Below are 27,607 nucleotides of genomic sequence, written 5' to 3'. Positions count from 1 at the left end.
TTCCCTACTAACATGTATTTCCCTCAGTTCCTCCATCTCACTGGACCCTCTGTCCCCTACTATTTCCGGAAGGTTATTTATGTCCTCCTTAGTGAAGACAGAACCAAAGTAATTATTCAGTTAGTCTGCCATGTCCTTGTTCCCCATGATCAATTCACCTGTTTCTGACTGTAAAGGACCTACATTTGTCTTAATCAATCTTTTTCTTTTCACATATCTATAAAAGCTTTTACAGTCTGTTTTTATGTTCCCTGCCAGTTTTCTCTCATAATCTTTTTTCCCTTTCCTAATTAAGCCCTCTATCCTCCTCTGCTGGACTCTGAATTTCTCCCAGTCCTCAGGTGTGCCGCTTTTTCTGGCTAATTTGTATGTTTCTTCTTTGGAATTGATACTATCTCTAATTTCTCTTGTCAGCCACGGGTGCACTACCTTCCCTGATTTATTCTTTTGCCAAACTGGGATGAACAGTTGTTGTAGTTCATCCATGTGATCTTTAAATGCTTGCCATTGCATATCCACCATCAACCCTTTAAGTATCATTTGCTAGTCTATCTTAGCTAATTCACGTCTCATACCTTCAAAGTTACCCTTTAAGTTCAGAACCTTTGTTTCTGAATTAACTATGTCACTCTCCATCTTATTGAAGAATTCCACCATATTATGGTCACTCTTACCCAAGGGGCCTTGCACGACAAGATTGCTAACTAACCCTTCCTCATTGCTCAATACCCAGTCTAGAATGACCTGCAATCTAATTGGTTCCTCGACATTTTGGTTCAGAAAACCATCCCGCATACATTCCAAGAAATCCTCTTCCTCAGCACCCTTACCAATTTGGTTCACGCAATCTATATGTAGATTGAAGTCACCCATTATAACTGCTGTTCCTTTATTGCACGTGTTTCTAATTTACTGTTTAATGCCGTCCCCAACCTCACTAGTATTGTTAGGTGGCCTGTACACATCTCCCACCAGCGTTTTCTGCCCCTTAGTGTTATGCAGCTCTACCCATATCGATTCCACATCCTCCCAGCTGATGTCCTTCCTCTCTATTGTGTTAATCTCCTCTCTAACCAGCAACACTACCCCACCTCCTTTTCTTTCATAGAACATAGAACATAGAATAGTACAGCACAGTACAGACCCTTCGGCCCACAATGTTGTGCCGACCCTCAAACCCTGCCTCCCATATAAGCCCCCACCTTAAATTCCTCCATATACCTGTCTAGTAGTCTCTTAAACTTCACTAGTATATCTGCCTCCACCACTGACTCAGGCAGTGCATTCCACGCACCAACCACTCTCTGAGTAAAAAACCTTCCTCTAATATCCCCTTTGAACTTTCCACCCCTTACCTTAAAGCTATGTCCTCTTGTATTGAGCAGTGGTGCCCTGGGGAAGAGGCGCTGGCTATCCACTCTATCTATTCCTCTTATTATCTTGTACACCTCTATCATGTCTCCTCTCATCCTCCTTCTCTCCAAAGAGTAAAGCCCTAGCTCCCTTAATCTCTGATCATAATGCATACTCTCTAAACCAGGCAGCATCCTGGTAAGTCTCCTCTGTACCCTTTCCAATGCTTCCACATCCTTCCTATAGTAAGACGAACAGAACTGGACACAGTACTCCAAGTGTGGCATAACCAGAGTTTTATAGAGCTGCATCATTACATCGCGACTCTTAAACTCTATCCCTCGACTTATGAAAGCTGACACCCCATAAGCTTTCTTACCTACCCTATCCACCTGTCTATCCCTCCTGAATATTGAATATTGAAGGCCACAGTAATTCTAATAACCACACATTCAATGGTGTATGGACCTTGAAATGGATGGGGTGCAGCAGCAGATGATCACAAACATACAGAAGTACACTCAGTGACCTTTTTTATTGGGACCTCCTGAATGCACTTGATGAAATTTGTTGTTTTGTGGCAGCAGTACAGCGTAATACACAAAGTATACTATAAGTTATGGGAAGGAATATATCTCTTATTGAAATATGTTGTCGTTCAGCTCTACTCTCAGAAGGACAATGATTTTGCAAATATAAGTGATGGACGCGGAGGAACTTTGATTCTCTTCCAGAAGGTTAAATATTTATGAAGTTCAGTATTATATGTTGTATTCGTGGCCAAGTGGTTAAGGCATTCGACTAGCGATCTGAAGGTCATGAGTTCGAGCCCCAGCCGAGGCAGCGCATTGTGTCCTTGAGCAAGACACTTAATCACACATTGCTCTGCGACGACACCAGTGCTAAGCTGTATCGGTCCTTGCCCTTCCCTTGGACAACATTGGTGTCATGGAGAGGGGAGATTTGCAGCATGGGCAACTGCTGGTCTTCCATACAACCTTGCCCAGGTCGGTGCCCTGGAGAGTGAAAACTTTCCAGTCGCAGATCCATGGTCTCGCAAGACTAACGGATGCCTTTTTACATTGAAACCTGTGACAGCTTTGACCATCGAGCAATCCGGACATCAGAAGTTTGCGAAGAGAGGATTTCACTCAGGTGCACTGCCCAAGTAGAAAAAGGCAGTGGCGGATCGCGGCAGCGTAACTGAGCTCTGACCAGCGACCAATCCATATTCGGGCTTGATTAGCAAGAGCAAGTTAAAGGAAGGCAGGGACAAGCACAGCAGCCTTCACCGCAGCAGGTATCGTCTGAGTGGACAGAGTTATAGTGATGATGTTGAGGCTTCAGCTCTTCGAGGTTTCAGTCAGAGAAAGCAAAGAAAAGAAAAGCTCTCAGTTAAGTTTTTTTTAAACCCCCCTTCTTTATATCTGCTCAGTTAGGACAGTAGAGCTGCCAGTCAGGGTAGTTGAATGCTCCACTTGCAGGATGTGGGAAGGCAAGGAGATATCCAGTGTCCCTGACTACAACTGTGAAAAGTGCATCCAGCTGTGGCTTCTAACAATTCCCATTAGGGAGCTGGAGCTGGAACTGGATGAACTCTGGATCATTCGAGAGGCTGAAGGGGTGAAAGATAGGATGTATAGAGAGGTAGTTATACCTGAGGTGCAGGACACCGGACACTGGGTGACAGTCAGGAATGGGAAGGGGATTAAAGAGCCAGTGCAGAGCACCCCTGTCACCATTCCTCTCAAAAACAGGTATATCACTTTGGATACTGTTGGGGGAGATGGCCTAGTCAAGGAAAGTCACAGTGGTTGGGTCTCTGGCACTGACTCTGGGTCTGTGACTCAGAAGGGAAGTGGGGGAGAAGAGGAACACTGTAGTTATAGAGGATTCATTAGTTAGGAGAATGGACAGGAGGTTCTGTGGGCAAAAATGAGGTTCTTGGACAGTATATTGCCTCCTGGAAGCCAGGGCCTAGGGCATCTCAGATTGAGTCCTCAGCATTCTTCTGTGGGAGGGTGATCAGCCAGAGATCGTGGTCCATGTAGGTACCAATGATATGGGTAGGGTGAGTGATGAGGTTCTGCATTGGGAGTTCAGGGAGTTAAGTGCCAAGTTAAAGTGCAGGACCTGAAGAGTTGTGATCTCAGGATTGCTACCCATGCCATGTGCTAGTAATTCTAGAAATTACAGTTCAGTATATGGCTAAGGAGTAGGAGGGAAGGCATAAGATTTTTGGGTCATTGGGCTCTCTTCCAGGGAAGGTGGAACCTGTACAGAAGGGACAGTTTGTACCTGAACTGGAGGGGGACTAATATCCTAGTGGGAAGTTTTGTTAATGCCGCATGGTGGGGTTTAAACTAAAGTTCCAGGGGGATGGGAACCAGAGTGCCAGAACAGTCACTGGAGAGGTTGTGGAGACAGATATTGGTAAGACCTCAGGGAAACTTAGGAATCAAAAGCTTGAGAATGGTGCAACTGGTGTCCTGGGCTACATGCATTTCAAAGCAAGAAATACAGTATCGTAGGAATGGCGGATGAGCTCAGGGCATGGATCAACAGCTGGAATTATGACGTTGTAGCCATTAGTGAGACTTGGTTGCAGGAAGGACAGAACTGGCAGTTCAGTATTCTGGGATCCGTTGTTTTAGGCATGACAGACCAATTAAAGGAGGACGGACGGCATTACTAGTCAGGGAAAATGTCACAGCATGGTCCATCAGGACAGACTGGATAACTCGACTAGTGAGGCGTTATGTGTGGAAATGAGAAATAAGAAAGGTCTTATGGTCATGGAAAATGATTAAAAATATAATTTCATATCCCTCATTCCCCACTGTAGTAGAGTTGGGCGATTCCATGTCAAGTTTCCATGACCATAAGACAAGGGAGTAGAGTTGGGCGATTCAGCCAACTGAGTCTGCTCAACCTTTCAATCAAAGTTGACTAATCTTCCCTCTCAATCTCATTGGGCCGGAACGGTGGAGCAGCAGGGAACGTAATGCTATTATAGCTTCACGTGTAAGATCAGGATTCAATTCCACCCGCAGTCTATAAGGAGATTGTACATTCTCACTGTGACCATCTGGTTTCCTCCAGGTGCTCTGGTTTCCTCCCATATTCCAAAGATGTACGGGTCAGGGTTAGTGAGTTGTGTTGGTGCCAGAAGTGTGGCGAAACGTGTGGGCTGCCCCCAGCAAAATCCCTGCTAATTTGACTTGGTGTCAATAGTGCATTTAATAGTATGCTTCAATGTGCATGTGATAAATAAAGCTAATCTGAGTCTATCTTCATTCTCCTGCTTTCTCCTTATGACCTTTGACATTCTCCCTATCAAGAACCTATCAAGCTCCACTTTAAATATACCTAATGACTAGGCCTCCTTGGCCATCCGTGGCAATGAATTCCACAGATTTACTACCCTGTAGCTGGGAAATTCCTAATCCACATCCTAAAGCCTTTTTGCAGAGTTCGGCTTGGTGCCTGGCCTATTTATTCTTTCTGGTGTGCCCTGGGTTTTTTGTCCTTGAAGCAGGGGCTATAAAATGTTGGCTGCTGTACCTGGCTGTGACCTCCGGTGCTGATACAACAGGCTCTGAACCGATATAAGGTGCCGGGCTTCAGTTCCTCGCAGACGTACTCGTTGGACGATCCGCTGTACACCACCTCCCACTGGCTTCCTGTAAAAGGACATTGAGGAGGAACATGAGCATCTCCCGAAGCTCCCTCGTCCAATCACCACTGACAATTCACTGCATACCAGGCGAGGATATCAACCTATAAGTGGGCAGGGGACTGACCTCTGCACCCAGTGTCATGGAGACCAGGGTGAGGTGCAGCAGCTCCCCATGGCTTATCACACAGTATAGTCCCTTAGCCTGAAATACTGGGGAAGGATGGATACAGTAATGGGTTCCTAAAATAGATGGGATAGAGTTTGTCAGATGTGTTCAGAAAAGTTTCCTTAATCAGTGCGTAGAAGTCCCAATGAGGCGTGTGCAATACTGGATCTGCTGTTAGGGAAAGACAGGGCAGGTGACAAAAGTTTGTGTAGGGAAACACTTTGCATCCAGTGACCACAATGCCATTAGCTTCAAAGTAAATATGCAGAGGGATAGGTCTTGTCTGCAGATTGAGATTCTAAATTGGAGAAGTGCTAATTTTGATGGTATCAGAATGGGAAAGGTTGTTTTATGGCAAAGGTATACTTGGAAAGTGGGAGGTCGTCAAAAATGAAATTTTGAGAGTACAAAGCTTGTATGTGGCGGTCAGAAAAAAAGGTAACAAGTGCTGGGAACCTTGTGTAGGGAACACTTTGCACCTAGTGACCACGATGCTATTAGTTTCAAAATAAATACACAAAAAATTAGAACTAGTCAATGAGTTGAGATTCTAGATTGGAGTGAGGCCAACTTTGATGGTATTAGAAATGAAATGGTAAGTGTGGTATGGGACAGGCTGTTTTCTGGCAAAGGTGTACTTGGTAAATGGCAGGGCTTCGAAAGTGTAATTTTGAGAGTACAAAGCTTGCATGTTCCTGTCAGAATAAAGGGTAAAGCTAACAAGTTTAGGGATTTTGTTCAAGAGAGATTGAGGCCCTGTTAAGAGGGAAAAGGAAGTGAATAGCAGGTATAAGACCATAAGACCATAAGACAAAGGAGCAGAAGTCGGCCATTCGGCCCATCGAGTCTGCTGCACCATTTTATCATGAGCTGATCCATTCTCCCATTTAGTTCCACTCCCCCGCCTTCTCACCATAACATTTGATGCTCTGGCTACTCAGATACCTATCAATCTCTGCCTTAAATACACCCAATGACTTGGCCTCCACTGCCCCCGTGGCAACAAATTCCATAGATTCACCAGCCTCTGGCTAAAAAAATTTCTTCGCATCTCTGTTCTGAATGGGCGCCCTTCAATCCTTAAGTCATGCCCTCTCGTACTAGACCCCCATCATGGGAAACAACTTTGCCACATACACTCTGTATAGGCAAGTAAGAACAAATGAGGTGCTTATGCAGTACAAGAAATGCAAGAGAATATTTAATAAAAGAATCAGGAAAGCCAAAAGAAGGCATGAAGTTGCTGTAGCAGACAAGGTGAAGGAGAATCCTCAGGGATTCTACAGGCTCAGTATATTAAGATCAAAAGGATTGCAAGGAACAAAATTGGTCCTCTGGAAGACCAGAATGGTAATCCATGTGTGGAGCCAAAACAGATTGGGGAGAGCTTACATGCATTTTTTCCATTTGAATTTACTCGGGAGGAGGGTACAGAGTCCATAGTAAGGAGGTAAAGTTACATCAACTTCATGGATCCTCTGCAGACTGCAGAGGAGGAGGTGTTTGCTACCCCGAGGCAAATCAGGGTGCATAAATCCCCAGGGCCTGACAACGTGTTCCCTTGGACCCTATGGGAGGTTAAGTGTAGAAATTGCCAGGGCCGTAGCAGAGATCACTGGACAGCTCCCAGAAGACTGGAGGATAGCCAGTGTTGTTCTGCTGTTTAAACAAGGCTCTAAACAGCAACCAGCAAATTATAGGTCAGTGAGTCTGGCATCAGTTGTGGGAATGTTATTGGAAGGTATTCTAAGGGACCAGATATATAAGTTTGTGGATGGACATGGAATGACGAAGGATATCATCATGGCTTCATGCATGGTAGGTCATGTGTAGAAATTTTTATATAGATTTATAGAGATTTTTGAGGAAGTTACCAGGAAAGTAGATGAAGTTAAGACAGCGGATGTTGTCTACAGGGACTTTAGTAGGGCGTTTTACAAGATTCCGCACAGGAAGCTGGTTAGGCAGGTTCAGTTGCTCGGCATTCAGGATGAGGTAGTAAATTGGATTAGACAACAGCTTTGTTGAAGAAATCGGAGAATCACAGTGAAGGATTGCCTCTCTGACTGGGGGCCTGTGACTAGTGGTGTGCTGCAGGGATCAATGCAGGGTCTGTTGTTGTATGCCATCTATATCAATGATCTAGATGATAATGTGGTTAACTGGATCAGCAAATTTGCAGATGACACCAAGATTGATGATATAGAGAACAGTGAAAAGGACTATCATAGCTTGCACCAGCTGTAAAAATAGGCTGAAAAATGGCAGATGGAACTTAATGTCATAGTCATAGTCATAGTCATACTTTATTGACCCCAGGGGAAATTGGTAGACAAATGCGAGGTTTGCATTTGGTAGGTCTTACACAGGACACTGAGGAGTGTGGTAGAACAAAGGGATCTGGGAATACAGGTATATAATTTATTGAAAGTGGCATCAATGGCCTTTATAAATCAATGTATTGAGTACTGAAGATGGGATGGCATGTTGAAGTTGTATAAGACATTGGTGAGGCCTAATTTGGAGTATAGTGTGCAGTTTTGGATACCTTCATATAGGAAAGATGTAAACAAGGTTGAAAGAGTGTAGAGAAAATTTACAAGGATGTTGCTGGGTCTGGAGAACTATAGGATCAGAATTAGGCCATTCAGCCCATCGAGTCTGCTCTGCCATTCCATCAAGGCCGATCCTGGATCCCACTCAACCCCATAACCTGCCTTCTCGCCATATCCTTTGATGCCCTGACCAATCAGGAGAACTATCAACTTCAGCCTTAAATATATACCCAAGGGCTTGGCCTCCACTGCAGTCTGTGGCAAAACATTCCACAGATTCACTACTTTCTGGCTAGAAAACTTCCTCCTTACCTCTGTTCTAAAAGGTTGCCCCTCAATTTTGAGGCTGTACCCTTGAGTTCTGGATACCCCACCTTAGGAAACATCCTCTCCACATCCATCCTATCTAGTCCACTCAACATTCGGTAGGTTTCAATTAGATCCCCCCGCAGTCTTCTAAATTCCGGTGAGTACAGGCTCAAAGCTGACAAATGCTCCTCATACGTTAACCCCTTCTTTCCCAGAAGCATCCCCGTGAACCTTCTCAAGAACCCTTTCCAATGACAACACATCCTTTCTTAGATATATGGGGCCCAAAACAGTTGACAATACTCTGAGTGTAGCCTGACTAGTTTCTTATAAAGCTTCAGCATTATCTCTTTGCTTTTATATTCTATTCCCCTTGAAATAGAATGGCAACATTGCATTTGGCTTCTTTACCACAGACTCAACCTATAAATTAACCTTCTGGGAGTCCTGTACAAGGACTCCAAAGCTCCTCTGCGCCTCTGATGTTCGAACCTTCTCCTCATTTAGACAATAGTCCACACTATTGTTCCGTTTAACAAAATGCATTATCGTACATTTCCCAACACTATATTCCATCTGCCAATATTCCATCCTTCCAATTTGTCTGAGTCCTGCTGCACTCGCATTGCTTCCTCAGCACTACCTACCCCTCCACCTATCTTTGTATCATCAACAACTTTGCCTCAAAGCCATCAATTCCATTATACAAATCAGTGACAAAAAATGTGAAAAGTAATGGTCCCAATACTGACCCCTGAGGAACACCACTAGTCACTGGCACCCATCCAGAAAAGGTCCCTTTTATTCCCACTCTCTGCCTCCTGCCTTACATCCATTCCTCTATCCTTGCCAATATCTTTCTGTAATGATATAGGATTTTATCTTGCTAAGCAGCCTCATGTGTGGCACCTTATCAAATGCCTTCTGAAAATCCAAGTAAATGACATCCACTACCTCTCCTTTGTCCACCCTGCTTGTTACTTCCTCAAAGAACTCTAACAGATTTGTGAGGCAAGTTTTCCCCTTACAAAAACCATGCTGACTTTGACTTATTTTATCAATAGTCTCCAAGAACCCCAAAACCTCATTCTTAATAATAGACTCCAACACTTTCTCAGCCACTGAGAATTTAATGCAGGCAAGTGTGAGGTTTTGCACTTCGATAGGACCAACCTGGAGGTCCTGTATTATAAGGAATGATTGAATAGGTTAGAACCGTATTCTTTAGAATGCAGAAGATTGAGAGGAGATTTGATAGAGGTTTATCAACATTATGAGGGAAATAGGTTAGGTAAAAGGCACACAGGTTTTTTTTCCATTGAGGTTGGGTGGGACTTCAACCAGAAGACATGGCTTAAGGGTGAAAGGTGAGAAGTTTAAAAAGAACATGAGGGGAATCTTCTTCACTCAGAGGGTTGTGAAAGTGTGGAATGAGCTGCCAGTACAAGTGATGCATGCGAGCTCAATTTCAACATTTTGGAGGTTTGGAGAGGTACGTGGATAGCAGCGGTATGGAGGGCTATGGTCCCAGGCCAGGTCAATACGAGTAGGCAGCTTAAATGGTTTCAGCATGGGGTTGATGGGTGAAGGGCCTGTTTCGGTGCTGTACTTCTCTACGGCTCTATGGGGTCGAAACATACGGTGAAATGTGTCGTTTGTGTAAACAGCCAACACAGTCCAAGGATGACCTTGTGGCATTCCACATGTGTCACCACACTTGTGGGACCAACATAGCATGTCCACAACATAGTAACCCCAATCAGTGCATCTTTCAGATATGGGGAAACTGGAGCACCCAGAAGAACCCCACATCTCAGGTTCCATTCACCAAAGGAATTACTTCAGATGGTGGATCACCATGGTATCCATGGTGATGGATACAGCCCAGTCCATTAAAGGGAAAGGCTTCCCCTTCCCCACCCCACCTTTTAGCACATTTACAAGGAGTGCTGCCACAAATATCCATCATCAAGGATCCCCACCATCTAGGCCATGCTCTCTTCTCACTGTTACCATCAGAAAGTTGATACAGGAGCCTTAGGTCCCAGATCTTCAGGTTCAGGGACAGTTATACTCTTCAACCTCCAGGCCTGTGAACTGGCATGGATAACTTCACTCACCTCGACTCTGAAATGATTTCACAACCTTTAGGCTTGGATTGGACTCTGGAACTCTTATCCTCTGTATGATTATTCTTTGCTCAGTCTGTCTTCTTTTGCAGATTGGTTGTTTGTTAATCTTTGTCTATGTATAGTTCTTCATAAATTTTGTTGTTTTTCTTGTTTTTCCTGTAAATGCCTGCAAGAAAATGAATCGCAAGTTGTACATGGTGACTTATATGCATTTTGATAATAAATTTAATTTGAACTTTGAACTTTGAGATTCATTTTCTTGCAGGCGTTCACAGTAAATGCTTAGAAACACAATAGAGCCGACGAGAAACTGCACACAAAGGTGGGCAAAGAACCAGTGTGCAATAGATGATAGATTGTGAAAATGCAAAAAAATAAAAGGCGAGTGATAATATTCAAGAAATGAGAAATATTGAGAATGAGTTGTTGAGCCCCTGAAAGTGCATACATAGTTTGTGAAATCAGTTCAGTGTGGAGGTGAGTGAAGTTAGGCACACTGGTTCAGGAGCCTGATGGTAGAGCCTGATGGTTGACTTCAGAAGGAGTAGTGGACCGCACGACCCAATTTACATCGGTGGTGCACAAGTGGAACAGGTCAAAAGCTTTAAGTTCCTTGGGGTCAATATCATAAATGACCTGACTTGGTCCAACCAAGAAGGCCCACCAGCCGGACCTGCCTCTCGGTTTTTTTGCACTACCCTACTTCCCATTTTCCTATTTTCTATTTATGATTTATAATTTAAATTTTTTAATATTTACTATCGATTTGTAATCCAGGGAGCAGAAAGTGCAGAATCAAATATCGCTGTGATGATTGTACGTTCTAGTATCAATTGTTTGGTGACAATAAAGTATAAAGTATAATAACTGTTCCTGAACTTAGTGGCATTGGACATGAGGCTCCTGTACCTCCTTCCTGATGGCTGCAGTGAGGAGAGAGCGTGGCCCAGACGGCGTGATCTAATATGTGTTGGCATAGCTTGAACTAGGCACTAGACGGCTGAGGCATTACCCCTCATTTTGATATATCCTATTCAGTGGGTCTGTATTCTCCCACGTAATGTCATTATCCATTTCAATTGCTTCACTAGATCACTCGCACTTGGTGCCGCATTGTTTGAAGTTTAAGTGAAAAATGTTCTGGGAACAGCTTCTTTCGCTCCATCATCAGGTTTCTGAATGGACAATGAACTTACCTACACTACTGCACTATTTTCCTGCTCTCTTTTTATGTACTATTTATTGAAATTATTTTATATATTCTATATATCTACATATATTTCTTATTATAATTCATAATTTTTTATGCATTGCAATATAATGTTGCTGCAACAACTGACCAGATTTAGGATTGCTGGCAGACGTTGTGAAATTAGTTGTTTTGAAGAAGCAGTACAGTGCAATACAAAATATTAGAAACTGTAAATTACAATAAGAATTATATATAAAGTTAAATTAAATAAGTGGTGCAAAATGAGAGAAAAGTGAGACAGTGTTCCTGGGTTGACTGTCCATTCAGAAATCTGATGGTGGAGAGGAAGAAGCTGTTCCTTAAACGTTGAGTGTGTGTCTTCAGGCTCCTGTAGCTTCTCCATGATGGCAGCAATGAGAAGAGGGCATGTCCTGGGTGATGGGGCTCCTTAATGACGGATGCTGCTATTGCCTTTTAAAGGTTCTAATTCTAATGAAAGACTGCTAGGCATATAATTAACGTCTAAGTGTAATGTAGCGCTTACTAACCATCTTTAAAACTTTAAGATTCTGAATAAAATGTTCACAGCTTTTTAGACTGAGATGTGGATTTTGCAGATTCTCAGATTCCCGCCACTGCTGTCTATTACGCGACAAATGTGTTGGTTGTAGTTTACCTTTGTAGGTGAGAAAGCTAATAATAGCTAACGTCAGAGTAATAGGTGCAAGCTTTTTTATTCACATCATACTGTGCTTCCTTCCCAAATGAATTATGTTCCAGTGACAATTACTCCCAACAGTAACGTAGCGGTTAATGCAACAGCTTGGGGCATTGGAGTTTGGAGTTCAATTAGATTAGATTAGATTAGATTCAACTTTATTGTCATTGTGCCAAGTACAGATACAAAGCCAATGAAATGCATTTAGCATCTGACCAGAAGTGCAAAGAATAGTCTTATTTACAAAGTAACTGCAAATAAAAAAAGTGCTACAGCACACAAATATAAAAGTACTGAGACAGTACAATGTGGGTGCAATACTGCTTAGCGCTGTGATGTGAGGTTCAGCAGGGTCACAGCCTCAGGGAAGAAGCTCTTCCTGTGCCTGCTGGTGCGGGAGCGGAGGCTCCTGTAGCGCCTACCGGATGGGAGGAGAGTAAAAAGTCCATGGTTAGGGTGAGATGCATCCCTGATAATGCTTTTCGCACTGCCCAGGCAGCGTTTATGGTAGATGTTCTCAGTGGTGGGCAACTGGGGGCTGATAATCCACTGGCATCCTCTGTAAGAAATTCTGTAAGAATTCTCACATCCTCTGTAAGAAAGATCGTACGTTCTTCCTGTGTGTGCGTGGGTTTCACATGGGTGCTCTGCTTTCCTCCTGTAGAATCCGAATCAGCTTCAATATCACTTGCATATGTCGTGAAATTTGCTGTTTTGCGGCAGCTGTACATTGCAATACCTGATAATTAAAAACTATGGATTACAATATATAAATTAAATTAAGTAGCATAAAAAGAGAGGAAAAATACAGTGAGGCAGTGTTCCTGGGTTCATTGACCATTCAGAAATCCAATGACAGAGGCGAAGAAGCTCTTCCTAAAACATTGAGTACATATCTTCAGGCTCTTGTACCTCCTCCTTGATGGTAGCAATGAGAAGAGGGCATGTCCTGGGTGATAGGGGTCCTTAATGATCACCTTTTTCAGGCATCGCCTTTTGAAGACATTCTCGATGCAGGGTAATCTAGTGACCGTGATGGAGCTGGGTGAGTTCACAATTTTCTGCAGCTTTTTCCTCCCACGTTCAGAGACGTACGGGTTAGTAGGTTAATTGGCTATTGTAAATTGTTCTGTGTTTAGGCTCGGGTTAAGTAGGTGATTTGGGACAGAAAGGCCTGTTCCATGCCTTATCTCTAAATAAATAAAGTACAGGTGGGATGTTGTGTTGAAGTTGTATAAGATGTTGGTGAGGCCTAATTTGGAGCATTGTGTGCAGTTTTGGTCGCCTACTTACAGGACAGATGTAAATAAAGTTTGAAAGAGTAAAGAGAAAATTGACAAGGATGTTCCCAGGACTGGAGGACCTGAATTATAAGAAAAGATTGAATAGGTTAGGACTTTATTCCTTGGAACATAGAAGAGTGAGGGGAGATTTGTTAGACATATACAAAATTGTGATGGGTAAGATAGGGTAAATGCAAACGGGCTTTTTCCACTGAAGTTAGGTGGGAATACAGTTCGAGGTCATGGGTTAAGGGTGAAAAGGGAACAGTTTAAGGGACCATGAGGGGAAACATCTTCATTCAGAGGGTCGTGAGAGTGTGGAATGAAATGCCAGTACAAGTGATGCATGTGAACTTGACTTTGATGTTTAAGTGAAGTTTGACTAGGTGCATGAAGATTGAGTAGGGGTATGGAGTGCAGGTCAATGGGAGTAGTCAGTTTAAATGGTGTGGCACAGACTGGATAGATTGAAGAGCCTGTTTCTCTACTGTAATTTTCCATAACTCGATGATTCTAAAATAATTGCTTGTGTGGCTCTCAACGTTCGCTTTGAATTTGAATTTTTTTTTCTGACTTCCCTTCCAGACCTGGCACTCACATATTGTGTTGACCATTCAGTTATGGCCCCAGCCGTGCCTCGCTCTGTCCTTGCCTAAACTCTGATGCTTGGACTCTCACGAAATTCTCGTGAGAGGAGTCCAGGATTCTTGGGAATTCACGTCTTGTATTCTAACTATTAGCCAAGCTATCATGAGCAATCATTGAGGCATCAATGTTCTGTCAAGCATGCTGGCCATTCTACGTAGGCACCAAAATATGTGGAGAAACTTGGGGGCAGCCCCCAGCATCCTTGGATGTCTTGGCTGTTGGAACAAATGACACATTTTACTGTGAACTCCAGTGACCATTTTGTTAGGTATTCCTGTACACTTGCTTATTAATGCACCTATCTAATCAGCCAATCATGTGGCAGCAATTCATTGCATAAAAGCATGCAGGCATGGTCAAGAGGTTCAGTTATTGTTCAGACCAAACATCAGAGTGGGGATGAAATGTGATCTGAATGACTTTAATTGTGGAACAATTTTTGATGCCAGATGAGGTGGGTTGAGTACCTCTGAAACTGTTGATCTGGGATTTTCACATACAACAGTCTTCAGAGTTTACGGAGATTCGTACGAAAAATGAAAAAAAAACATCCAGTGAGCAGTAGTTCTGTGGACAAAAATGCCTTGATAATGAGAGAAGTCATTCTATTAGGTACAAGAGGTAGCCAGTAAAGTGTCCATTGAACCTACGTTTAATGCAGCATTTCAAATCCGTCCCTCCAGAACCAAATGCTATGTTCAGTCTGTTTAATGGTCCATTAACTCAAGTTGTGCCTTTAGGGCCTATTACTCCACATCACTTTGTTCCTTCTTCCAGTCTGGGCTTTCTATTTAAGAGGTAAGTCAGGTCCTCTTTCCTGAGGTCACTCTTGTCCCTGATGTTCAAGTCAGTCCATGACTGAAGTTGCCATGCACGTGATAGGGTGGTAAAGAAGATGTGTGGTTTGTTGGCCTTCATTAGTCAGGGGATTGAGTTAAGAGCCATGAGGTAACGTTGCAACTTTATAAAACTCAGATTAGACCACACTAGGAGTATTTCCTTCAGTTCTGGTCACCAAATTATGGGAAAGCTGTGGAAGCTTAAAAGAGGGTGCAAAGAAGATTTACCAGGATTAAAGAGCATGTTTTATGAGAATAGATTCCATTCAATAGAAGATTGAACAAGCTCAGGCTATTCTGTTTGGAGTGAGGGAGGATGAAAGGTGATTTGATAGAGGTGTACAAGATGATACACGGTGCTGATACATAAAGTGGAAGCCAGAAACGTTTTTCCAGGGCAGAGATGGCTAATACAAGGGGTTAATCTTTAAGGTGATTAGGGAAAGCTGAGGGGGGTTTGGTAGAGGTAGAATTTTACACAGGGAGTGCTGGGTGCATGGTGTAGTAGTAGAGACAGATACATTAGAAACTTTTAGGAGACTCCTAGATAGGCAGATGGATGATGGAAAAATGGTTATGTACCGGGGAACTCTCACATAGACGGTCCCAAGCCCAGCTGCGAGAGGAGGACGGTTGGGCTTGGGGCTAGGAATCCCATCCTGTAAAATCTCACAGCTACAGAAATGGCAAGAGAAGCTCCAAAGACCTCATCCCTGGAACATGTAGGATCTTCGAAGATGGGCTACACCTGGGATGACTTGAAAGACTGATCCAGGACAGAAGACTCTGGCCAACAAGCCGTCAAGGTGACGGGTTTAAGAAGAAGAGGATCTAGAAAGGAGGGGTTACATTGATCTCAGAGTAGGTTCAAGGGTAGGCACAGCAATGTGAGCTGAAAGGCCTGTATTGTGTTGTAATGTTCTAAGTTTTTCATCTTCTCTGAATGGAGGGGAAATCTGAGCATTGGTAGAGAGTAGGTTCTCGCTTTCTGGTCAAGAGCCCGCCAGCCTTTTACAGCTGAAAGTTCCATTACACTTATTTCCTCAATCACGCTGCAGTCTACAGTTCCCTGGACTGTTGCCCAGGGACTCTCCCACTGGCAGATGGTAAAGTGCGATGTGCACATAGTGATAACAGAAATATCTGCATATAGGCTTGCAGGCAAACCATTAAACCAACTGATAGAAGCCCTATAATTCAGTCATTGAGCCATAGAACCCTACAGCACAGAAACAGACCCTTTGGCCCATCTAGTCTGTGCTGAACTGTCATTCTTTCTACTTGTTCGCTTGGCAGAAGACAAGCTGAGTTGTTTTCAACTGCTGCAACAGTAGAGGTTAGAGCGACACTATTACAGCTGGAGGGGGGAGGTTTGCGTCGGGGAGTTTGGATTTCAATTCTGTTGCTGTTCTGTAACGAGCTTCTGTACGTCCACACTGTGGAATGTATGGGTTTTCTCTGGGTCCTCTGGTTTCCATCTCACAGTCCAAAGACGTACCGTGTAGGTTGATTGGTCTTTGTAAATTGTCTCGTGATTAGGTTAGGATTAATCGGGTTGTCGGGGTTGCTGATGTGACGTGGCTCCAAGGGTTGGCCCGTGCTGTGTCACTAAATAAATAAGTAAGATCCATGGAGTCGGACTTGGACTGCATTATATATTTTTTGTGTGATTGTATGTTTACTGCTATCTTATATGTGCCTCGTGCTGTGTGTGACTGCTGGTGCTGTGTTTTACTTCTTGATCCCACAGAAACGCTGTTTTGTATGGTTGAATGACAAATAAACTTCAACTTCAACTTTTTGTATTAAAAGTACGGGGAGTGTAGATGGAAGACTGGCTACAGGTTCATGGGACTAGGCAGCTAAATAGTTCAGCACGGACCAGATGGGATGAAGGGCCTGTTTCTGTGCTGTAGTGTTCTGTGACTCAATCTCCCTTCTATATGCTGATTCGTCATGGCCTGTGACAGTGGTGTCGTCAGCAAACTTAAGTATGGCGTTGCAGCTGTGCTTAGCCACACACACTGTAAGTGTAAGATGAGTAGAGCAGTCTTGTGGTGTACCTGTGTAATGGAGATCGTGCAAGAGATGTTGCCAATCCAAACTGACTGGGGTTTGCAACTGAGGAAATCGAGGGTCCTATTGCACAAGTAGTTATTGAGGCCAAGGTTTTGAAGCTTTTTGATCAGCTTTGAGGGGATGATGGTATTGAATGTTGAGCTGTAGTCGATAAAGAGCATCCTGATGTATGCAGCTTTGCTGTCCAGATTTTCTAGGGTTGAGTGAACAGCCAATGAAATGGCGTTTTAGTGGATCTGTTGTGACGGTAGGCAAATTGGAGTGGATCCAAGTTGCTCCTCAGGTGGGAGTTGATGTGTTTCATCTCCACCCTCTCAAAGCACTTCATCACAGTGGATTCCTATAGATGCTGCCTGGCCTGCTGCGTTCCACCAGCATTTTGTGTGTGTTGCCTCATCACATTGGATGCCAGTCGTTGAGACAGGTTACCACATTTTTCTTAGATACGGGTATAATTGAAACCCGCTTGAAACAGGTGCAAAGTGAGAGGTTAAAGATGTTGACGAACACTCCAGCCAGTCTGTCAGCAGAGGTCTTTAGTACTTAGCCAGGAACCACATCTGAGCCGAGTGCTTTCCGTGGCTTCACTTTCCTGAATGATGCTCCAACGTGAGACTCAGAAACTGAAACCTTAGGTCACTGGGGGCTGTGGGAGCTTGTAATGATTCCTCCGTGCTTTGACCTTCAAAGTGAGCATAGAAGGCGTTGAGCTCATCTGGGAGCAGAGCCCTGTTGTCACCTATGTGGCTTGGCTACTCTTTGTAGGAGGTGATGGTATTCAAGCCCTGTCCTGGCTATCAAGCATCCTTCATTGATTCAAGTTTAGTTGGAATTGCCACTTCTGTGAGATGGCTATTAAGAGATCATACCTGGACTTCTTGTATCTTAATTGATCAGACTTCAAAGCCTCTGATCTGGCCCTCAGCAGATTGGCTCATCCAGGACTTCTGGTTGGAGTAGACTTTGAATGATCTTATGGAGACACACTCATCCACAACAGGAGAAACAACAGAACTAAGATGACTAAGATGATGCTGGCCTTGTGGGTCAGCTCTTTTATGCTACACCGATGAGGAAAATTCCATTCAAATTTGTAGATAACACTCAGGTAATAAGAATGCTCTTTTTCAAATAATGCAGCACCAAGAGAAGCTTCTGGAATCACACTAGTGTAACCAAAATAACCACTAAGAGGCACATCAAACAACCATATATACATACTGTGACCACTAGGAAACAAAGTAAGCAGTTACTTGTGTGTAAGTAATTATATCAAATATAAGCAGATAATTAATTGTTAAACTGCAAAGAAAATAACAGTTGAACAGCCAGATCCAACAATACTCAGCCAGTCTAACTCTCTGGGCATGACATTTCCCCACAACGACTCGTAGAGCCATAGCACGGAAATGGGCCCTTCAGTACAACTGGTCCATGCCGACTAAAGTTCTAAGCTCATATTTGGTTCATATCCCTCTAAACCTTTCCTACCCATGTACTTAAACCGTCTTTTAAATCCTGCTTATGTATTTGCTTTCATTACTTCCTCTGGACCACCCTCTGTGTGAAAACACTACCCCTCAGGCTCCTGGTAATCCCCTTCCCTCTCACCTTTTTAATATTTGACTCCTCAGTCCTTGGGAAAAGACTGTGCACATATGGGCACCTCAGTAGCATAGCATTTAGTACGACACTACTAACACTTGGGGCATCGAAGCTCGGAGTTCGATTCTGCCACGGTCTGAAAGGGGTTTTCCCTTTCTCCCCACGACCATGCTCCCGTTTCCTCACACAGACTGAAAACATATGGTTAGTAAGTTGATTGGTCATTGCCCTGTGATTAGGCTAGGGTTAATTTAGTGGGTTGCTGTGCGCAGTGGCTTGTTGGGCCAAAAGGCTTGTTCTGCAATATATCTCAAAATAAAAATAAACTAAAAGTAAATAAATAGCTTCATCCCATCTATGCCCCTTATAATCTTGTACACTTCTATAAGATCACCCTTGAGTTTCCTACTGTCCGGTGAAGAAGTCCCAACCTCTCCACAGCTCAGTCCTCTGAGTTCCGGCAACATCCTCTGCAATCTCTCCAGCCTAATGTCCTTGCTCCGGCAGCTGGATGATGATACCTTCAGTATTCAGAATGTGCTCTCGTCAATGTCTTGTTCAATTGCAACATAACACCCCAACCGTCACACTGATGAAGGCCAACGTGCCTTCATGCCCTTAAGGATGCCACAGCTGCATAGTGGTTAGTAAAGAGCTATTATAGTTCAGGGAGTCGGAGTTTGGAGTCCAGTTCAGGTGTCATCTGTAAGGAGCCATCTTCACCACCCTGTCTACAAATGAATCATGTAAATACCTAGGTCCCCTGTACTGCAACACCCCCACCCCCAGGTCTCTACCTGTGCAAGTCCTACCCTCATTTATCTTCCCAGAATGCAACACTATCATAGTGGGAGGGGGGCACAGTAGCGCAGTGGCTAGTGCAATTTCATTAGAACTCTCGCAATCATCAACGAGGGTTCAATTCCCACCATTGTCCATAAGAAATGTATATGTTCTCCCCATGACCACATGGGTTTCATTCAGGTGCTCCAGTCTCCTCCTACAGTCCAAAGATGTATGAGTGGTGGGCATGCTATACTGGTGTTGGAGGTTTGGCAGTACTTGTGGGCAGCACCCAGTGTATCCTTAACACCAACAATGCATTTTCACTATATTTTTCAATGTTTAAAGCTAAAATAGTAAATTTATTATCAAAGTATATATGTGTTACCATATATAAACCTGGGATTCATTTTTTTGTGAGCATTCACATTTAATACAAAAAGCACAATGAAAAACTGCCCCAAAAGGATGGCCAAGCAATCAATGTGCAAAAGACAACAAACTGTAAATACAAAAACTAGTAATAATAAATAAGTAAAATATAAGTATTGAGAATATGAGATGAAGAGTCTTTGAAAATATATTTAGAATTTTTGTAAGCTGCCTGCAACACATCGCCACGATTCACTAATGCCATTTTCTCTATCTTTGTCAATAATGGAAGGAGTTGGAATCAAATTAGAAGCAATGGTCGTGGGGTTCAAAAGACTTTCTAATTCCTTGTGGTCTGAACTGAGTAATCATACCATTTCATTGACAGTTGTCTGGGTCTCTCCTTCCTGCACTAGGTCAGTGTAATCCTGACGCTGATGGTGCCTTACTATGCCATCGACACAGAGTCGCCACTGATGGAGATGTTCGTTCTTCACGGGTTTCATGCAGCCAAGTACATTGTGGCCATTGGATCAGTGGCGGGATTGACCGTCAGTCTGTTGGGATCGCTCTTCCCGATGCCAAGAGTCATCTACGCTATGGCAGACGATGGCCTACTCTTCAGGTTGGTGAATCTCCAGAAGGAATTGAAGACCGTGCTGATAGTGTGAGATATAGAGGTGTGCAGAAACAGCTGCATAGACTGAGTTGCCCGACTATCTAAGAACATAGAACATAAAACACTACAGCACAGGAACAGGCCCTTCAGCCCAAACCAAATAAATTAGTAATCAAATGAATTCCTTCTGTCTACACAATGTTCATAGCCTTCCATTTTCCACACATTCACATGCCTATCTACACATCTCTTAAATGTTCCTAATGTATCTGCCTCTACCACCACCCCAGGCACCACATTCCAAGTACAAACCACCCCCTGTGTAAAAATCTCCTTTGTAATTCCCCCCCCCCCACCACCTTAAATGCATGCCCTCTGGTATTAGACATCTCAACCCTGGGAAAAAGATACTGTCTGTCTACTCTATCTCTGTCTGTCATAATCTGATAAACTTCAATCAGCTCTGGCAGAATGCCTCAGCAGACCTCACCACAGGCACCATGACCTTGCCTAGCTGGCAGGGAGAGGAACCCTCCCATTCAGATCCTTCCTCATGGTCGGACCGTCACTCCATCTGCGGGCTGCTCGTGGGATAACTGTAGTTGGGACAAGACACAAACTATGAGTTTGTGAATAGGGTGTGCGGAAAGATGTTCTGGTTTACCCCGAGCAGCTGTGAGACAGAGGACTCTCTGATCGACGGGCTGTTCCCAGAGACACACACCCACACACACATTTGCATCGAGTGCTGCCGGCAGATCATCAGCATGGTGGAAGGCACTCTTTTGTCTGCCTGAAACTTGTTTTTCTGCCAGCACGTCAAGATATCCATGGAGGAATTCTGCCAACTAGCACATTCACGGTTCTAGGAGTACGTACTGAGGGGACACACTGAAGCCAGGCGCAGTTACCGCAAGGACGTGGTGGGGAGGACCACAGTGTAGGATTAACATAGAAACATAGAAAATAGGTGCAGGAGTAGGCCATTCGGCCCTTCAAGCCTGCACCGCCATTTATTATGATCATGGCTGATCATCCAACTCTGAACCCTGTACCAGCCTTCCCTCCATACCCCCGATCCCTTTAGCCACAAGGGCCATATCTAACTCCCTCTTAAATATAGCCAATGAACTGGCCTCAACTGTTTCCTGTGGCAGAGAATTCCACAGATTCACCACTCTCTGTGTGAAGAAGTTTTTTCCTAATCTCGGTCCTAAAAGGCTTCCCCTTTATCCTCAAACTGTGACCCCTCGTTCTGGACTTCCCCAACATCGGGAGCAATCTTCCTGCATCTAGCCTGTCCAATCCCTTCAATAAGATCCCCCCTCAATCTTCTAAATTCCAACGAGTATAAGCCTAAACCTTGGTTCTTCTGCTATTGGAGAGGGAGGGACCAGCTTGGGTAAGGAAGCCGCTTAATTACTGTAGAAGTATACCATTCCACTCCTATAACAGTCCCATTGGTTTTAAAGAAAGTAATAATACATTACTTAACACATTGAGTAACGCACTGGGTCCCATCAAAAAGATTGATGTTTATATTCTCATCTTTTTCCAAATTGCCCATGGCTGCAGCGCTCACAAAAATCTCACTGCCCTTGGGTATCGTGGCTCCTCGCTCTGAAGATTACCCCACAGGAGTTTCACTGCCATAAGACCATAAGACATAGGAGCAGAATTAAGGCGTCCAGTCCATCGAGTCTGCTCCACCATTTCATCATGACTGATTTATTATCCATCTCAGTCCCATTCTCCTGCCTTCTCCCCGTAACTTTTGACATCCTGACTAAACGAGAACCTATGAACCTCTGCTTTAAATATATCCACTGTCTAGGCCTCCACAGTTGTCTGTGGCAATGAATTCCACTGGTTCACCTCCCTCTGGCTAAAGAAATTCCTTCTCATCTCTGTTCTAAAGGGATGTTCCTTTGTTCTAAGATTGTACCTTCTAGTCCGAGACACCCCTATGAAAGGAAAAATCTTCTCCACATAAACTCGATCTAGGCCTTTCAATATTCAATAGGTTTCACTGAGATCCCCCTCATCCTTCTAAATTCCAGTGAATACAGGCACAGAGCTATCAAACACTCCTCGTATATTAACCCTTTAATTTATTTTTATATAAAAATTCAACCTTGTTCTATGTAATTCTGAAAGTGTGCTGTTGTTGGATGTCCCTCTCCAGGTTTTTAGCTCATGTCAGTGCCTACACAGAGACGCCAGTTGTGGCCTGCATTGTCTCGGGATTCCTGGCAGGGCTGCTCTCTCTGCTGGTCAGCCTGCGGGACCTCATTGAGATGATGTCCATTGGGACACTGTTGGCCTACACCCTGGTGTCGGTGTGCGTCCTGTTGCTTCGTTACCAGCCCGAGAGCGACATCGACGGCTTCGTCAAGTTCCTGTCGGAGGAGGGCACCAAGAAGAAGGAGGGAGTCCTTGCCGAGTGTGAGAAGGAGGCTGCTTCCCCCGTCAGCGAGGGCGAGGACTACACGGGCCTTGACAAGAACACATGTGGTGCCAAGAACCTGCCGTCCTTGGGGGACAACGAGATGCTGATCGGGAAGGCGGACAAGTCCAGCTATGGTGTGAATCACCCCAATTATGGCACTGTGGACATGAGCTCGGGCATTGAGGCAGACACTTCGGAGAACATCTACCTGATAAAACTGAAGAAGCTGATTGGACCTCGGTACTACACTATGAGGATTCGCCTTGGGCTGCCCGGCAAGATGGACCGTCCCACCTCCAACACCGGCCGCACTGTCACCACCTGCGTGCTACTGCTTTTTGTCCTGACGTTTGTCTTCTGTTCCTTCATCATCTTCGGGGAGGAGTACGTTTACGAGCAGACCTGGTGGGCTATCCTCCTGGTCATCCTGATGGTCCTGCTGATCTGCTCACTGGTATTCATCATCCTCCAGCAGCCCGAAAACCCCAAGAAGCTGCCGTACATGGCGCCCTGTGTCCCATTTGTGCCTGCCTTTGCCATGTTGGTAAATATGTACCTCATGCTGAAGCTCTCCAGTATCACTTGGATCCGCTTTGCCGTTTGGTGCTTTGTAGGTAAGTGCAAAATGAAACGCCTTGCCCGAGTGGCCCTTTTGGTTGAATGGTCTATACTCCCCATTAACTGGAACTCTTGGTGAGGATACGCTGAATGAGCTCAGACTTTTCTCTTCGGAGCGATGAAGGATGAGAGGTGAATTGATAGAGGTGTACAAGACGATAAGTGTGCCAGAGACTTTCTCCCAGGGCAAGAATAGCTAATATGAGGGGACATAATTGTAAGGAAATTGGAGGGAAGTTTAGGAGGGATATCAGAGGTAAGCTTTTTACATGAGCTGTGGTGGATGCACAAATCCAGAGGTGGTGATAGAGGCAGATAAATTAGAGACATTGAAGAGACTCTTAGATAGGCACATGGATGATAGAAAAATGGAGGGTATGTAGGAGGGAAGGCTTGGATTGACCTAAGTTAAAACATCGGTTGTAACATTGTGGGCCAAAAGGCCTGTACTGTAAAGGTTATACTGTTCCCAGTTCTATGTTCTTTGTCTTGCCTGTTCAAGGGGGCTCCAATTACATTCAAAAGACAGCACCCACGTGCTCATGACTGCCCTGGGCTTAAGCCTCTGTAGAGCAGTGAGAAGACAGACTACTCAACCATGAATGGCATTACACTGAACTGTGTGATTCTATAATAAGTGCAATAATAATAAATTCACTGGGGAGTAGTTACAGCAAGCCGCAGAGGTCAGGGCAATATCAATGCCTTCTCAGAACTGCTGACTCAGTCACAAATCCAACAACAATGGAAAACAGCTGGGGTTGAACCAGATATAGAACATGACAGCCCATAACAGGCCATTTGGCCCATCTAGTCCATGTTGAACTATTTATCTGCCTAGTTCCAATAACCTGCACCTGGACCATAGCCCTCCATACCCCTCCCATCCATGCACCTAACCAAATTTCTATTAAATATTGTGTTCGAACCCGCATCCACAACTTCTACTGGCAGCTCGTTCCACACTCACATCACCCCCTGAGTGAAGATTTTCCCCTCATTTTCCCCTTAAACATTTCATCTTTCATCCTTAACCCACAACCTCTAGTTCTAGCCTCACCCAACCTCAGTGGAAAAAGTCTGCTTGCATTTACCCTGTCTATTCTCCCCATACTTTTGTATACCTTGATCAAATCTTCCCTCATTCTCCTACACACCGGGGAATGAAGTCCAAACCTGTTCAAACCTTTCCTGTACCTCAGGACCTCAAGTCCCGGCAACATCTTTGTAAATTTTCTCTGCACTAATGTAGGAATGTAGAAACAAGGGAGAATATTCAGCTCCTCAAGCATGTTCTGGTGTACAAATCATGGCAGACCTTTGAGCTAAATCCATCAGTCCCAAGAGTTTTCATGATAGGTTGTGTGTTCAGAGATGCTCTTCTGCACACCACTGTTGAAACACGTCATTATTTGAACTTCTGTCGGCTTGAACCAGTCTGGGCATTCTCCTCTGACCTCTCTCATTAACCAGGTATTTTCACCCACAGAACTGGATGCTTTCTTTTTGATTTTTTGCACCATTCTCTGTAAACTCCATGAACAGTTAGTGTATGAAAATCCCAGGAGATCAGCAGTTTCTGAGATACTCAAACCAGCCAGTCAGGCACCAACAATCATTCTAAGGTCAAAGTCACTTAGATCACATTTCTTCCCTATTCTGAAATTTGTTCTGAACAACAAACGAACGTCTTGACCATGTCTGCATGCTTCTATACCTTGAGTTGCTGTCACATGATTGGCTGATTAGATATTTGCATAAGTGAGCAGGTGTATAAGGTGTACCTAATAAAGTGGCCACTGAATATAGCACAGTACAGACTCTTCAGCGAACAAAGAGTGTCGACCATGATCTCAAGTTACTTTGAATTCATCTACCAATACATCCCTCAATTCATTGCAAGTGTCCCTACCTAAATGGCCCATTGATAGCTTTAACAGGAAAGAAGGCTGTTCCATCCATCAGGCCTGTACAAAAACTCTTTAAAGTGTTCTTCGCTCATGTCCATGGCCTTGCTCCTCCTTGCAAGACTGTTGAGTACTTGTGCTCCCCCTTCCCCGGTCTATTAGAAACATAGAAAACCTACAGCACAATACAGGCCCTTCGGCCCACAAAGTTGTGCCGAACATACCCCTACCTTAGAAATTACTAGGTTTACCCATAGCCCTCTATTTCTCTAAGCTCCATGTACCTATCCAAAAGTCTCTTAAAAGACCCTATCATATCCATCTCCACCACTGTTGCCGGCAGCCCATTCCACACACTCACCACTCTCTGCATAAAAAATTCACCCCTGACATCTCCTCTGTACCTACTTCCAAGCACCTTAAAACTGTGCCCTCTTGTGCTAGCCATTTCAGCCCTGGGAAGAAGCCTCTGACTATCACACGATCAATGCCTCTCATTCTCTTGTACACCTCTATCAGGTCACCTCTCATCCTCCATCGATCCAAAGAGAAAAGGCCGAGTTCACTAAACCTATTCTCATAAGGCATGCTCCCCAATCCAGGCAATATCCTTGTAAATCTCCTCTGCACCCTTTCTATGGTTTCCACGTCCTTCTTGTAGTGAGGCAACTAGAATTGAGCACAGTACTCCAAGTGGGTCTGACCAGGGTCCTATATAGCTGTAACATTACCTCTTGGCTCTTAAATTCAATCCCACGATTGATGAAGGCCAATACTCCGTATGCCTTCTTAACCACAGAGTCAACCTGCGCAGCAGTTTTGAGCGTCCTATGGACTCGGACTTGAAGATCCCTCTGATCTTCCACACTGCCAAGAGTCTATATTCCGTCATCATATTTGATCGACCAAACTGAATCACCTCACACTTATCTGGGTTGAACTCCATCTGCCACTTCTCAGCCCAGTTTTGCGTCCTATCAATGTCCCGCTGTAACCTCTGACAGCCCTCCACACTATCCACAACACCCCCAACCTTTGTGTCATCAGCAAATTTACTAACCCATCCCTCCACTTCCTCATCCAGATAATTTATAAAAATCATGAAGAGTAAGGGTCCCAGAACAGATCCCTGAGACACACCACTGGTCACCGACCTCCATACAGAATATGACCCATCTACAACCACTCTTTGCCTTCTGTGGACAAGCCAGTTCTGGATCCACAAAGCAACATCCCCTTGGATCCCATGCCTCCTTACTTTCTCAATAAGCCTTGCATGGGGTACCTTATCAAATGCCTTGCTGAAATCCTTATACACTACATCTACTGCTCTTCATCAATGTGTTTAGTCACATCCTCAAAAAATTCAATCAGGCTCGTAAGGCACGACCTGCCCTTGACAAAGCCATGGTAACTATTACTAATCATATTATACCTCTCCAAATGTTCATAAATCCTGCCCCTCAGACCTCTCAGGTCTGATTAGGAACAGTCAACATGGATTTGTGCGTGGAAGGTCATGTTTGACAAATCTTATTGAATTTTTTGATGAGGTTACTAGGAAAGTTGACGAGGGTAAAGCGGTGAATGTTATCTATATGAACTTCAGTAAGGCCTTTGACAAGGTTCCACACAGAAGGTTAGTTAGGATGGTTCAATCATTAGGCATTAATATCGAAGTAGTAAAATGGGTTCAGCAGGGGCTGGATGGGAGATGCCAGAGAGTAGTGGTGGATAACTGTGTGTCAGATTGGAGGCCGGTGACCAGTGGTGTGCCTCAGGGATCTGTACTGGGTCCAATGTTATTTGTCATATACATTAATGATATGGATGATAGGGTTGTAAATTGGATGAGTAAGTATGCAGATGATACTAAGATAGGTGGAGTTGTGGATAATGAAGTAGGTTTTCAAAGCTTGCAGAGAGATTTAGACCACTTAGAAAAGTGGGCTGAAAGATGGCAGATGGAGTTGAATGCTGATAAATGTGAGGTGCTACATTTTGGTAGGACTAATCAAAGTAGGACATACATGGTAAATGGTAGGGCACTGAAGAATGCAGTAGAACAGAGGGATCTAGGAATAATGGTGCATAGTTCCCTGAAGGTGGAATCTCATGTGGATAGGGTGGTGAAGAAAGCTTTTGGTATGCTGGCCTTTATTAATCAGAGCATTGAGTATAGGAGTTGAGACATAATGTTAAAATTGTACAAGGCATTGATGAGGCCAAATTTGGAGTATTGTGTACAGTTCTGGTCACTGAATTATAGGAAAGATGTCAATAAAATTGAGAGAGTACACA

General features: G+C 44.1%; 1 protein-coding gene across 1 annotated transcript in view; it reads left to right on the top strand.

Moving 5' to 3' along the window:
* slc7a14a (solute carrier family 7 member 14a) overlaps positions 1–27,607 on the top strand; it is a 114,917-nt gene that overhangs the window by 83,358 nt on the left and 3,952 nt on the right. The window contains exons 5-6 of the mRNA XM_072254462.1: positions 20,130–20,338; positions 22,518–23,395. Coding sequence (XP_072110563.1) covers positions 20,130–20,338; positions 22,518–23,395 — 1,087 coding nt within the window. The remainder of the gene's footprint in view (positions 1–20,129; positions 20,339–22,517; positions 23,396–27,607) is intronic.

Source organism: Mobula birostris, chromosome 4 (assembly GCF_030028105.1).
Source record: "Mobula birostris isolate sMobBir1 chromosome 4, sMobBir1.hap1, whole genome shotgun sequence".
Classification (NCBI taxonomy): Eukaryota; Metazoa; Chordata; class Chondrichthyes; order Myliobatiformes; family Myliobatidae; genus Mobula; species Mobula birostris.
This window is presented reverse-complemented; position numbering and strand designations above follow the sequence as displayed.